We start from the raw sequence: 15364 nt of genomic DNA on the forward strand, positions 1-15364 counted from the left end.
AGATAGATAGATAGATAGATAGATAGATAGATAGATAGATAGATAGATAGATAGATAGATAGATAGATAGATAGATAGATAGATAGATAGATAGATAGATAGATAGATAGATAGATAGATAGATAGATAGATAGATAGATAGATAGATAGATAGATAGATAGATAGATAGATAGATAGATAGATAGATAGATAGATAGATAGATAGATAGATAGATAGATAGATAGATAGATAGATAGATAGATAGATAGATAGATAGATAGATAGATAGATAGATAGATAGATAGATAGATAGATAGATAGATAGATAGATAGATAGATAGATAGATAGATAGATAGATAGATAGATAGATAGATAGATAGATAGATAGATAGATAGATAGATAGATAGATAGATAGATAGATAGATAGATAGATAGATAGATAGATAGATAGATAGATAGATAGATAGATAGATAGATAGATAGATAGATAGATAGATAGATAGATAGATAGATAGATAGATAGATAGATAGATAGATAGATAGATAGATAGATAGATAGATAGATAGATAGATAGATAGATAGATAGATAGATAGATAGATAGATAGATAGATAGATAGATAGATAGATAGATAGATAGATAGATAGATAGATAGATAGATAGATAGATAGATAGATAGATAGATAGATAGATAGATAGATAGATAGATAGATAGATAGATAGATAGATAGATAGATAGATAGATAGATAGATAGATAGATAGATAGATAGATAGATAGATAGATAGATAGATAGATAGATAGATAGATAGATAGATAGATAGATAGATAGATAGATAGATAGATAGATAGATAGATAGATAGATAGATAGATAGAGAATGACTTTACAGCTCAAATAATACACAAGTGCTTTAAACAAATTCTACGCTTTACAATTTTGCTTTCAACCAAAAATGGCTCCCAAGTGCCTCACTGTAACCTTAATTTGTGCTTTTCTTTAAAGCAAAAGGGGCGAGTAATTTTTGTTTGCCTTAATCAACACTATGCCACAAATTCAGTCCTAAAATTGTTATTGAACTGAATAAAGACACTATTTTCTTCTGTAGAGCAGCTTTATAGTTGAATGGAAATGTTTTCTACTTGAACAATTTTACTCAGTACTTAAATGTATGATTACTATAACAAGGACACGTTATAATTAAATAAAGTGTTACCATATTTGTTTTTTCTGTGAAGCTGTTTTGAATCAATCTATTGTATAAAACACTATATAAATAAATGTGAAATATGATTTGAGCTTAACTTGTTAAACTGAATTTATAGTAACTTGGCTGTCATTATGCAGAATACGTGTCATTTAACATCATTTCTTGGCTGTGTCTGTTCCTCTGCAGGCCTTTGTGTTCTCTCTCCAGACACTCTGTCGAGGAAGAGTTTCCCCACCTGTACGCTGCTGGCTGCAACCTGAGAGATGTGTGCTCTGACTGCACAAAGTTTGTGGCTGATGTCATTTCCTCCAGTCGCAGAAGCGTGGACTTCATCAACAACACACCAAAACGAAATAAACGGACAACCTCGACATGTCCACAACCACATGGTTTCAATTGGACGAGTAAATGAATGTATCAACAGATGTCTGAGACTCAGCTTTATCTCCAAAGCTAAAACCTCACACACACTCTTCACATGCTCTATACAAACTCTAAGCTGCGGTTTTCCCTCAGAAATATTCGCTAGTGTTAGACGATAGAGATGTGGATCACGTGAGACTCATTTCTGCCTTATCACCCCCTCCTGCACTATGTACATCTATCCACAATACTGTCTGTATAGATTAAGAGAGGCAATGCTTCACGCTCAGAAAGAAATGGTACAAAAGCTGTCACTGGGATGGTACCCTTTAAAAAGTTTCGCTTATTCATACACTTTTGGTACCAATGTGAACTTTTGAGGTACTAATATGCACTCTTTAGGTACAAAGGTGTAGTTTTTGGAAGAGTACTGCCCCAGTGTCAGCTTTTGTACCTTTTTTTTTCTGAGAGTGTTGAAGGCTTATGGTAAAAGACAATCCTTTTGCTTGATTTTAGCTTGAAAAGTATTCTATATATATATAACTGATCCAGGACTGTCCATGCTTAGGAGACGTCCTTATACAGAACATCAGTCAATGCATATTTCTAATAGCAAATGTATTTTTATGCTTTGGGATTTGATCTATTTAGCACCAGAGTGTTATGTAATTACCTTGGGACCGAGTCAGGTCAGAATGAAGTAGATAATAGTATCTTATTCTCAATAGAATGAGGTGGCCTTTTGATCCACAGCTTAAGCTCATGTTTAACTCACTCTTATTTTGTAAGGTCTGCAAGTCTGCAATAAAACCAAATGCCACAAAACTGCTGCTCTCTCCAATGTGTTTTTTCCTAGAACAACCACAACAATGGCACACAAGGGCCATATGTGGGTGTTTTTTGTGATTACTGTATTAAACATCGATCAGGCATAATATTATGACCTAATATTGTGTTGGTCCCCCTTTTGCAGCCCTGATCCGTCAAGGCATGGTCTCCACTAGACCCCTGAATGTGTGCTGTGGTATCTGGCACCAAGATGTTAGCAGCAGATCCTTTAAGTCCTGTAAGTTGCGAGGTGGGGCCTCCATGGATCAGACTTGTTTGTTCAGCACATCCCACAGATGCTGGATTGAGATCTGGGGAATTTGGAGGCCAAGTCAACACCTCACACTTGTTGTGCTCCTCAAACCATTCCTGAACCATTTTTGCTTTGTGGCAGGACGTATTATCCTGCTGAAAGAGCCACAGCCACCAGGGAATACCGTTTGAAAGGGTGTACATGGTCTGCAACAATACTTAGGTAGGTGGTACGTGTATAAGTAACATTCACATGAATGGCAGGACCCAAGGTTTCCCAGCAGAACATTGCCCAAAGCATCACTGCCTCCGCCGGCTTGCCTTCCCATAGTGCACCTGGTGCCATGTGTTCCCCTGGTAAGTGATGCACACGCACCCGGCCATCCACGTGATGTAAAAGAAAACGTGATTCATCAGACCAGGCCACCTTCTATTGCTCTGTGGTCCAGTTCTGATGCTCATTGTCGGTGCTTTCGGTGGTGGACAGGGGTCAGCATGGGCACCCTGACTGGTCTGTGGCTATGCAGCCCCATACGCAACAAACTGCGATGCACTGTGTATTCTGACACCTTTCTATCAGAACCAGCATTAACTTCTTGAGGAATTTGAGCTACAGTAGCTCGTCTGTTTGATCGGACCACACGGGCCAGCCTTCGCTCCCCACGTGCATCAATGAGCCATGGCCGCCCATGACCCTGTCGCCGGTTCACCACTGTTCCTTCCTTGGAGCACTTTTGATAGAGACTGACCACTGCAGACCGGGAACACCCCACAAGAGCTGCAGTTTGAGATGCTCTGGTCCAGTCGCCTAACCATCAAAATTTGGCCCTCGCTCAAATCCTTACGCTTGCCCATTTTTCCTGCTTCTAACACATCAACTTTGAGGACAAAATGTTGATTAATCTCTAAAAACATGTTAAGAACATCTTCAAGCCACATTTTACCCCAAAATCTAAAACAACAACAACAAAAAACTACATTAACATATTTTGCGCAAAGGAAAAACAAATTTTAATAATTTGTGGGCTTGAAAAGGATTTGCCACTTATTAACTGTAAATACATTCAAAAACTGTAGCCTACCGGGCAAGTTGAGGTGAGCCATTTAGAATATGAATAACACTTTAAAGCAATTGAGAAAAGTCAACATATTTTACTGAGTCAATATTATTAGAGCTGACACATGTGTGTTATATTGACCAGTAGATTCACCAAACATTTGACTTCAACACAACAAAGCTTAAAGGGTTAGTTCACCCAAAAATGAAAATTCTGTCATTAATTACTCACCCTCATGTCGTTCGACACCCGTCAGACCTCCGTTCATCTTCGTAATATTAAGATATTTTAGTTGAAATCCAATGGCTCTGAAAGGCCTCCATTGGCACAATGGCACGGTTCACTCTCAAGACCCTTAAAAGGCTCTAAAGACGTCATTACAAAGTCCATCTCACTACAGTGGTTCTACAATAACTTTATAAAGCGGCGAGAATAGTTTTTGTGCACAAAAAAACCCTAAATAACGACTTTATAGTGATGAGCGATTTCAAAACAATGCATCATGAAGCTTCGAAGCGTTATGAATCAGTGAGTAGATTCAGCGGTTTGGATCGCCAAAGTCACGTGATTTCAGCAGTTTGGCGGTTTGACACGCGATCCGAATCATGATTCGACTCGCTGATTCATAGCTTCGAAGCTTCGTGATGTATTGTTTTGAAATCGGTCATCACTATTTAAGTCGTTATTTAGGTTTTTGTTTGCGCTTTATAAAGTTATTTTAGAACCACTGTAGTGAGATGGACTTTGTAACGACGTCTTTAGTGCCTTTTAAGGGTCTTGAGAGTGAACCGTGCCAATGGAGGACTTTCAGAGCCATCGGATTTCAACTAAAATATCTTCATTTCTGTTCCGAAGATGAACGGAGGTCTGACGGGTGTCGAACGACATGAGGGTGAGTAATTAATGACAGAATTTTCATTTTTGGGTGAACTAACCCTTTAATTTCCTTAGATACTATGGTTGGGTTTGGCTTTAGTGTGAATAGGAAATAATTGAATTCTCTAATATCTACTATATCCAAATATGTCATTTATTTATATATTGAGTTCTGGCACCATTAAAGTCACTGTAAAATACCTAATGTAATCAGTATCGAGACAACTAGACCTACTAATGGCTAATAAATAATTAGTTGCTTGGCAGCTTATTTATTTGGTGCATTATTATTATTATTATTATTCATTTTTCATTAATTGAACACTAGTGAAGCTATTTTATCTTATTGGTGTTGTTTAAAAAAAAAGTTATCAATGAGAGAAGCGGGATTTTTTAGGGGTACTTCCTCCTACCCATACCAAAAGTAAAAGGCACATAGGCCTAGTAAATAAAACAATAAGTCCGTTAGAGTGATTAAACCAGAATTAAGCAGCACTATTTTCACTTTGGTGCCTGAAATCTCTGCTCAGCACAAACTCGAGTGGCTTGTTGTGACTGACTGTTGGCTTTAGTGGGCTGGGGAAGCGAAATACTTTTAATTCCCCGCCCCTCTCATGAATAATTAATTACATACAAATCTAATGGTTATCTCCGCTGTCCGATCTAAGGATGTTTTTTATTTTATAGTTTCTTCGTGCAGTGATCACAAATTCAACCCGCTGCAGAAATACACCGATGTTTTAACTTATTAACGGACATCAAATCGGTTCCTCCCGCTTCCCCTGGGGAAATGTGCGTGTAAGTGGGTGTGTCGAGTGAGTTTAAACTTTATGATGAGTTAAAGTTTGATCATGGCCGTGTGGACCCGCGCGGAAAAACAGGGTCATCTGGACCTGCTGTTGAGTGATCGCTGGGTTCGGGTCTCCGCGGAACTCACACGGGACACTCTCACACTGACGGCGGAGGGCGAACCGAGCGGGCCCGCGGGCTATTCGGAGCACAACTCTCCTTTAAGAAACGGCGTTTCCAATGGCAACGAGCAGAACCGAGATGTTTATCAAAGCCGCGGGCAATATGACAGCCCGGGTCGGGTCAACGGGACCGGCTCAGACTCGGAGTCCAGTGGTTATTGTGACCCGTCGGGGCCGGAGGGGGTTCGGAGGGTTCGTATAGTCAAGCAAGAGTCCGGCGGACTGGGTATCAGTATTAAAGGGGGTCGGGAGAACCGTATGCCCATCCTCATATCAAAGATCTTTCCCGGTTTAGCGGCGGATCAGAGTCGAGCCCTGCGTGTTGGCGACGCGATCCTGTCTGTCAACGGCAGCGACCTCCGCGATGCCACGCACGACGCGGCGGTGCAGGCGCTGAAGAAGGCTGGGAAGGAGGTGACGCTGGAGGGTAAGACTATCACTCGAGCCGCGGGGATTCAGCAGGCCCGCACAAAACGTTTGATAATGTCACAGTTTATAATTAGTTTAGTCATTGTTTTGTGTTCATACTGTTTTCAACTAGTAATTTTACTATTTTAAAAGATAATTCAGGTTGATGAGAGGTCCGAGTTACATTAACATTTGAATATTAATTGCAGAAGTCATGAAACTTACAGAAGTGCATGACTCTGGTAATAAGCAGATCATTTCTCTTGCTCCAATAGCAATGTGTTCATGAATGTTTCTCCAAACACCAGACGTGAATGTTTGGGAATGGGATATAGAGAGACGGAGATAGACAGTTGTACTTTACTGTACTTGCTTGGCTGTCAAGCCAATCTTTTTTTGTGAAGAAGACATCTCGGTTTCTCGATTTTCCTTATTTTTAATCTCCACAAAATCTATTTTTTTTTTGTTTTTTGTTAAAGTAACTATTTTTTATGGAATGCTGAAGTATTATACATTATTTATCTGTGCACACGTTTGCTTTATTTAGTAGTAAATGTGTCCTTGTTATCTTTAATCAAAAACAGTAACATTCATTTAGTTTGCAACACCCACTTTCTACAATCCAATCGATTCTCGATGGACAATATTATGTTTGACCCTACCAAACATGCTTTTTATTGTTTTCTTTTTGCTTTAAACATGGGTATTGACACAGACTTAATTAATTGATTCGATTTCAAATCTGTGTCAATACCCATGTTACAGCAAACACAACAACAATAACAAGCTCTTGATTTCATTTAGATGTAGTTTGAATGTATAAACAGTACAGTACATGTCAGTTTTTCTGAGGGTGTGTTCACACTTGGCATGTTTAGTTGGAATAAAACGAACCCTGGTGCGATTGCTCTGTTAGTGTCATATGAATGAGTGTGAACGCTGCCATCTGAACCCTGGTGCGCACCAAACAAAAGGACCGAGATGCTGAAAAGATGGATCTCGCTTCGCTTCCAAACCAACTCTGGTGCGGTTCAAATGAAATATGAACGCAACACGGACCAAAGACATGTAAACGAACCAAAAACTGGACATGATGTCAAAAGATGCGACCCTAAAAAGGACAGAATGCTCAAGCATACCTGTTTTTTATCATCATAATCTCGATGTTTCCCATCAGAGTTTGGTACAGGCGTCAGAACCGTGTCTCCTCGTAGCAGATCTTTGTTTGTGTGTGTGACGGAGGGATTCCTGCCTCTATTTTGACTCCTTTACACATTTTATAAGCTTCTCCGCTGGTCAAAATACCCTCATATGTAGCTACACGCATACAACGAGAGCATTTATCCAATGCACACAGCATTGTTTTGGCTGTTCGGTAAGTTCAGTCTTGAAATATACGTCATAAAAGCTGGCCAATCAGGTTGTGAACGTAATCCTATGCCTTCAGGTTCAGTATCTTTAGGTTTGGTGTTAAAAATGCCAGTGTGAACGCTAAGCAGACCAGGACTAAATGTTTTTTTTTTTTTTGGTCCGGCGACCAAGCGAACCGAACTACAAGTGTGAACACACCCTTAAAGGGTTAGTTCACCCAAAAATGAAAATTCTGTCATTAATTACTTACCCTCATGTCGTTCGACACCCGTCAGACCTCCGTTCATCTTCGGAACAGAAGTGAAGATATTTTAGTTGAAATCTGATGGCTCTGAAAGTCCTCCATTGGCACAATGGCACGGTTCACTCTCAAGACCCTTAAAAGGTACTAAAGACGTCGTTACAAAGTCCATCTCACTACAGTGGTTCTAAAATAACTTTATGAATCGGCGACAATAGTTTTTGTGCGCAAAAAAACCCTAAATAACAACTTGCATAGTGATGACGATTTCAAAACAAGGCATCATGAAGCTTCGAAGCGTTATGAATCAGTGAGTCGAATCATGATTCAGATCGCGTGTCAAACTGCTGAAATTTGGCGATCCAAACTGCTGATTCGACTCACTGATTCATAACGCTTCGAAGCTTCATGATGCTGTGTTATGAAATCGTGGCCAATGGAGGCCTTTCAGGGCCATCAGATTTCAACTAAAATATGTTCAACTAAAAATATCTTAATTTGTGTTCCGAAGACGAACGGAGGTCGAACGACATGAGGGTAAGTAATTAATGACAGCATTTTCATTTTTGGGTGAACTAACCCTTTAAGGAAAATGGTTTCATTAGTCTCTCATAACATTTTGTAAACCATGCATATACATATTCCAAATCAAATAGACCACAGACACTGCTGAACCTCCTGCATCATGGTGAGAGATATGGAGACTGACGGTGAAATATGTGGAACAGTGCCGCATGAGATGGGCTCTGCTCACACATACATTATCCTCTGTGGCACTGGCCTAATTAAAATAAGAACTAAATTTGATGGTCCTGGTGGATCTAATGAGATCTTTAAATGGCTTAGAAATGATCCAATGATGCTGCACAGTACCAGTACTGGATTATTCCTCTGGAAAACTGAAAAGGATATGATCAAGATGTTGTGACTTTATACTGAGGTGAAGCGGCAATGAGTGATTAATCCAGCTATGATTGGTGAAGGTGAGAAGGAGCAGGATACTGGCACAGACTGTAATTCTGAGAGAAATGTATCCAGCAAAATTAGCATAATTGCAATAAAGACAACATTTTTATGACATGCTCAGTCTCCCTGCAGTAACCCGGTGTAAAGTAGGGCTGTGTTGAAAAAATCGATTCACCAATTCTGAATCGATTTTCATATTAATTTCTAAAGATCGATCCGTAACTCAGAGGATCGATTTAATAATAGGCCTACATTTTCCCCGTGAATTTTAATTTGCCGCGTCATTGAATTCACGCATTCGCGCGAGGTGGAAGGACATTAAAACAACGAACATGGCAGCTTTGAAAACTCCAGAAACGCTAAAAGCTGCGATCTGGCAGATTGTGGTTTCTCTTGATTTCAGGCGTTTATCCTCCAAAGCCGTACGTTCTGCAGATCACGTTCTCCAGGAGCATCTTCAACACTCCGCGGGTCTCCTCGTAGATCAGACCGGAGATGCGCTTGACACCGCCGCGGCGAGCCAGACGACGGATGCCGGGTCTGGTGATTCCCTGGATGTTATTGCGCAAAACTTTACGGTGACGCTTAGCGCCTCCTTTACCTTTGCGATCTTAATGTCAATTCTTAATGTCATTTTTAATAATACATCAGGTTCGCGTCTAAATAATTGGTCTACTGCTGCTGATATAGGCTACCTCTGCGTCCTCTGTCGTCTACACCAGTGCAAGTTTGTGAAAGCAGTTGTATCAACACTCTGGAAGGGGGATTGTTCTTTGCAACCATCAATACTCCATTAATTTGCAGTTGAATGTCTATAATAATAGTATCAATATGTTGCATAACTACAGTCCTGTAATTCAGGTAACAGCTGGAAAAAAATGCTTTCTTAAAAAACACTTGTCTAAATCTCGAAGATCGGATCGGATCGAATCGAATAATGATAATCGATTCAAGATCTTGAGAATCGGAATCGAATCGATTCTTGAAATTTGAATCGAAACCCAGCCCTTGTGTAAAGTGCCATGCTTTGGGGTGAAATGTCTTCTAGAGTTTGAACCTGCAACCTTTGGGTTATTGACCTAATTGATCTGCAATTTTTTTTTTTTTAACTTTTAGTCTAACCATAGCTTTTGAAAGTTTTCTTGTAACAGTTGTAAAGTAGCTTTCTTGCTGCTTAAAGGGATAGTTCACCAAAAAAAGGAAATTAATTTAAATTAATCATTAATTCCTCACCCTCATGAAATTTCAAACTCATAATTTTTGATGAAATCCGAGAGCTCTCTCTTACCCCTCCATAGACAGCTAGCCTATTTAATTAACACTTTCAAGGTTCTCCAAAAAGGTAAAAACATAGTCCATGTGACTCCAGTGGTTCAAAGTTTTAAATCTGAAAGTGCACCGTATATAAAGTTATTGTCTCTCAAAAGTGTCCTAACTACACGCGACGCAAGGCCGCGACACGCGATAAAAGGTATCTTTTCCATGTTAATCAGAGTTTTTGTCCCAACCAACACGTGATGATTCTATTTTAGAAACGTTTCTATTACAGCGACGTCGCAGCTGGAAAAACAACACAAAAAATGGCAATGATAATCTCAGGTAATGTTTATGTGCTATTAATTTATTAAATATGACATTGAATATCACTTAGTGCTCCCAGCTTTGTAGCGTGGTCATACTAAAAGCAACAATGGATAATTCACCTCAGATCTAGAAATTAAACAAATGGAAACGAGAACATTTCAAACTGTGAACAAACAAGTATATTCTATGACAAAGATTGTTTTAGTAACTCAGTATGTATTTTTAGTAATGTTTAAATGGTGTAATATTTGTGAATTTGATTATGTACTCATCCATTTCCTTGCGAGTGCCATCGAGATTAATCTCAGGTGCTGTACACTTGCCGCGAGAGCCCGCCCACACGCTGTTCTGATTGGCTGTGGTTTTTGATTGATTTTAGTCGTGTCTTGTCTGGTGTGGGCAGACAAATTGCTTGACGCTGGAATCTATCGCATCGCGTGTAGTTATGACATGGTGTAAGAGTCGACTCTGAGTCAATTAAACAAAGTGTTTTTAAAACGCGTCAAGACGAAACATTAGCATATTGCCCACGTTTTCAGTCTCGCTTGGCATTTTGATACAGTTCCCACACGTGCACCTAAATAAATTCGGCAATTAATTAATCTGTGATGCGTTACATTGAACTACCAAATGCAGACAGACAGCAAGATTAATCAGATTACAGCAATCATGACGTCACACCCCTGATTTTATAGCATCAAATAACTAACTAAAACAAAACTTATTTAAAGAACGAACACTTGAACTAACATCAGCCTGATAAAAAACAGCCTGAAATGACAGAAACCATCTTTGGAAAATGTATTATTTCAAGTGTATTTTGATTGTTTAGTTTGTCTATGTCCCATTACATTACACGGAGAGGGCGGGGTTTATGACCTATACTGCATCCAGCCACCTGGGGGCGATCGAGGCGCTTTGGTTTCACTTTTCAGGACGCGTGTGGCACACTTGGCTCATACACTGTATAAAATGTTCAACACTTGACAAGCCGGTAATGGCGACCCGCGCTTGCACGCAGTATTCCAATCACGACAACTGACTGGGTCATCTGATCAATCATCGCATATCAATATTGCATATTGGAAAAATCAATCGTTGAGCGAATCCTTTGGGAGTCGTTGAGCAAATAAGGTAAAATACATGAATATTATAAGACAATGAAAGTGTTTTTTGACCTTGCATGCATGTAAACCTGTTGTTGGAGACTCCCAAAACAAAACTAGGAACCTTTCAAATGCCATAATAGGGGCACGTTAAACATTTAAATTTTTGGGGGAACCTAACGCAAGACAGACATTGGCCACTATTATTAAATGTAAATGTGCAGTTCAAATTGCTGTCAGTGTGAATGCCCGTTAAAAGGATATAGTCCACCCAAAAATGAGAATTCAAGAAAATAATTTACTCGCTCTCATGCCATCTCAGACTTACTTTCTTCAGTAACAAAGGAAGACTTTGGGAAAATTATCCATTTAATGCAATTACTGTAAAGACCAGAATGTGGATGCTCGAAAAAGAACATTATTATTGTCCTGCAAATACTTGCACACATTCATCCATCCAAACTGAATTCCTCAAACATTTTTTGGCACAGCCAAGAGCTTTCTGCTCTAGTATAATTTTGTGTGTGTGTGTGTGTGTGTGTGTTCTTCATACAGTCCTGAAATGTTCAAGCTTCTGTAACAGTTGGCTTAATGGGTCCGCTTCCCAAACATTTAAATATAATAAGAATTCAAGTGTTTTATGTAGGTTTTTAATGTGGCTTTTGGATCTTCCTGTTTTCCAATGCATGCAAATACACAAAAACACAGTCATACTTTATATCATAAAAGTAACTACAAGTAAATTTCATAAAAAGTAACTAAGTAAAGCAGTTAGTTACTTTTAAAGGGAGTAACGCAATATTGTAACACATTAATTTTAAAGGGGTGGTAAAACACATTCTTTTGAAGGCTTGACTGTGTTTGTGGGGTGCACTGTAACATGTGTTCATGCTTCGTTTAAAAAAAAAATTGCATTATTTTTCATATATTTGACCTTTATTCTACACTGCTCTGTCCCTCCTTGTAAAACGGTCTGATGCTTTCCGGGTTGTATGAAGCCAGTCCCTCAAAAATACGCGATGGGCTCTGATTGGTTAGCTGACCCAGTGTGTTGTGATTTGCTAAACGCCTAGTGCACGTATGTCGGAAACGTCACGCCCCTTACCTTTATCGGAGGCTGTGCTTTGGTCAGTGTTAGAAACAACGGCGTCAATAAAACCATACCAATCTGAGCCCGAATCAGACCCAGAACATTTGAGCGAAGATGATCGAGCAGAACCTGTTCAGTCCTCAAGAGTAAAGACTGCGGATCTATAATGATCGCTACTGAATGGCACTTTAACTTTTGTATTTTTAGAACGATTATAGCCAAATATCTGTCACAAGAACTAACCCAAAACAAACACTAAGCACTGGCTTAAACTAGTAAGTTAGCCAAATCCCACACAGAACCATGTTTAGCATGCCTGTAGATAAACAATACATAAAAGCTCTAATCAAAGAATAATTTACACTAATGCCAGGTTCGCTGTTGAGATTTTAACGTTAGTGTTTGTAACATTAGGTGTTCGTCGGATAACGTTAAGTATGAATGAGCATTTAACAGACTGGTTTGCAGAACAGCGTTGTCATCTGTTTACTTCCTTGCTACAACCTATTACAGGAAAACACATAGATGAAAAATAAATCAGACTTACAGGTTGTGGCCCGAAAACAGCTTCTGTTTGTAAATCCAGCTTTCAGGACAAGCTGTTGTGCATATCCTGTATTGAACTCGCGAAGTTTGTGGAAGTTTGTGTTGTCCTCCGTGAAATGTGCAGCGCGCGCGTCCTGCATCCACGCACCGGCAGTGTTTTTTTCACGCAGCTGACGTTGTGCAAATCTGGCATTGAAATCGCGAAGACGGTGGATGTTCTCCTCCGTGGATGTGCTGCAGGGAGCCCCGCTCATAGGGAAGGCCTGTTCCCCGCTGACTCAAACACACGTGCATATAACATGTTTTATTTTAAACGCTCTGCAACGCACCCCCGTCCCTATGAAGGCTGAACAGAGCAAGTACCCCAGACCTGCAATCCGGATGAATATAACAGCGTTTCCTCGGCATCGCGGCAACAACACTCCAGCCTACTATACCACAACAGCGCCGCGATACAAAATGGCCTCACCCCCCCTTATTTCATATTCCCCGGAGGAGGGGTTTATGTAAATATTGGGCCTGGTGATGTCAGCAAAACCTGGGTGAATGTGTAGTAGTCCCTAGCGGCCGTTTGCTGTAGTCCTTAGAAACTGATTTCTTTAAAAGCAAATATCTCCCTTTGCTTTAAACTTTGAACGTTGTAACTTTGCAGATGTTGTTTATGCTCAAGCAGCAACATTACACGTTAGCTAAAGTTAGAATAGTGAAATCGTGGTTTACCACCCCTTTAAAAGTAACTTACCCCAACACTGAATATACACTGCTGTTTGGATTTTAATTAGCAAGTGCTTAAGAGTCAATGATTGGATCCTTATTGCAGTGATTATTATGTTTCTAGCATGTTATATGTTTGATAATGGTTCTTCTTCTAACCCTCATTGATGGAGTGTGTAGCGTGCGAGTACCGAATTGATGGTGAAAACACATGCCTGCTGAACTGTGGGGCCTGGATCGTACGGATCACAGATATATTTCCTAATCATATTTTCGTCTGTTTTTCACTTTTGGCCAAAAAACGAAAACGCCATTTTCGGTCAATAATTATGATGCATCCCTAGTTGGGAGGGAGCATGAAGAAACATTTTCACACATGAATCGGCTCCTCTGAGTCCAGAGCTTAAATTCATTGAAAGTCTTTGGGATGTGCTGGAGGAGACTTTACAGAGTGCTGGAGTCTTCCATTGGCCATACAAGATCTTGACCAAAAATTTATGCACCTCTTTAAGGAAATTAATGATGCTAAATTTATCAGCCGATTATTCAGAATGATGTCTACCGATAGTTTGACCCTACCTCTCCAAAATAATGCTGCAAAATATACAGGGAACCCTCTCATTTGGTACACAATAATATTGGATGCAATTGATGCAAAACAACAAAGGTTATTATATTAAACTGCTTTTTATTTTCAGTTATAATTGGCTAATTACACCCAAAATAAAGAACTGAAATGTTTGTATACAGCTCAATTGCACATGTAAGGTATTTTTCACAAGCACTGTCTTCATGACAGATTTATTCAAGCATGCCAATACTGTGTAATTAACAGTAAGCTCCTATCTAGTGTTTTTTTATTGCTAACTAACAAACTGTGAACATCAGAGGACTTTTCTGAGGTAGTCTAAATACAATGTTAAGTGACCTGTTGTTTACCAGCTGATTTATTGACGTCTTTCTGTGGTTGAAACACTGAGTGATTACATGAGTCATGATATGGATTTTGATAAGTTGTACTGTATATTTCAACATACCTTTTGATATTCATGCATGTTTTTCGAGATATAACTTGTATTAAAGTGGAAGAGATGACTCATGAAGATGACGCATCTCTTCCACTTTAATACAAGTTATATCTCGAAAAAACATGCAGGAATATCAAAAGGTATGTTGTTTGAATTTCGTGATAAAATGGACAGAATTTGAAAGATGACACTGTTTCTTTTTAGAAGTAACAAAGCACAGTGCTATTTGCGATTATTGATGAGAGGTTTGCTACAAATAATGTTTTGAGTAGGGAAATATATAATATGGTTTTTATACTGTACAAACTGTACATTCTATTCCCCTACATTACCCCTAAACCTACCCATCACAGGAAACATTCTGCATTTTTACATTTTTGATAAAACATTGTTGCAATTTTAATCTGAAATGTCCTAATATTTCATGTGTACGACGTGTTACCCGTGTCATTATACAAATTTGTGTCCTCATAAATCACAAACACACTCACACACACACTGATACATCAGTGCATCTCTAGTTGTGATGTTACGCGGGGTTAGTTACACATGGTTTAAAACTTTCCACACATCAGCATGACGAAACTCGCGCCAAAATTAAAAACATCTTCAGAAGATATCACTAAACATCTATTTAACCATAGTAAAAGTACATTTTGTTTTTTTTGTTTATTTAAAATTAGACAAATCTGATATTATTTTAATCTTATATCTGTAATTTAACGGTTGAGCGAGTTCTTTAATAGGCTACTTATTTAACCATCAGAAGAC

General features: G+C 39.1%; 2 protein-coding genes across 2 annotated transcripts in view; both read left to right on the top strand.

The window, feature by feature from the left end:
* The window catches only part of spire2 (spire-type actin nucleation factor 2), a 77118-nt gene extending 74743 nt beyond the window's left edge, over nucleotides 1-2375 (top strand). The window contains exon 15 of the mRNA XM_079809683.1: nucleotides 1378-2375. Within this exon, the coding sequence (XP_079665809.1) occupies nucleotides 1378-1603 (226 nt within the window). The 3' untranslated portion in view covers nucleotides 1604-2375. The remainder of the gene's footprint in view (nucleotides 1-1377) is intronic.
* Nucleotides 2376-5188: 2813 nt separating this feature from the next.
* Nucleotides 5189-15364, top strand: part of sntb2 (syntrophin, beta 2) — a 28681-nt gene continuing 18505 nt past the window's right edge. The window contains exon 1 of the mRNA XM_079809684.1: nucleotides 5189-5966. Coding sequence (XP_079665810.1) covers nucleotides 5420-5966 — 547 coding nt within the window. The 5' untranslated portion in view covers nucleotides 5189-5419. The remainder of the gene's footprint in view (nucleotides 5967-15364) is intronic.

This window comes from Gobio gobio (assembly GCF_949357685.1).
Source record: "Gobio gobio genome assembly, chromosome: 25".
In the NCBI taxonomy this organism is placed as follows: domain Eukaryota; kingdom Metazoa; phylum Chordata; class Actinopteri; order Cypriniformes; family Gobionidae; genus Gobio; species Gobio gobio.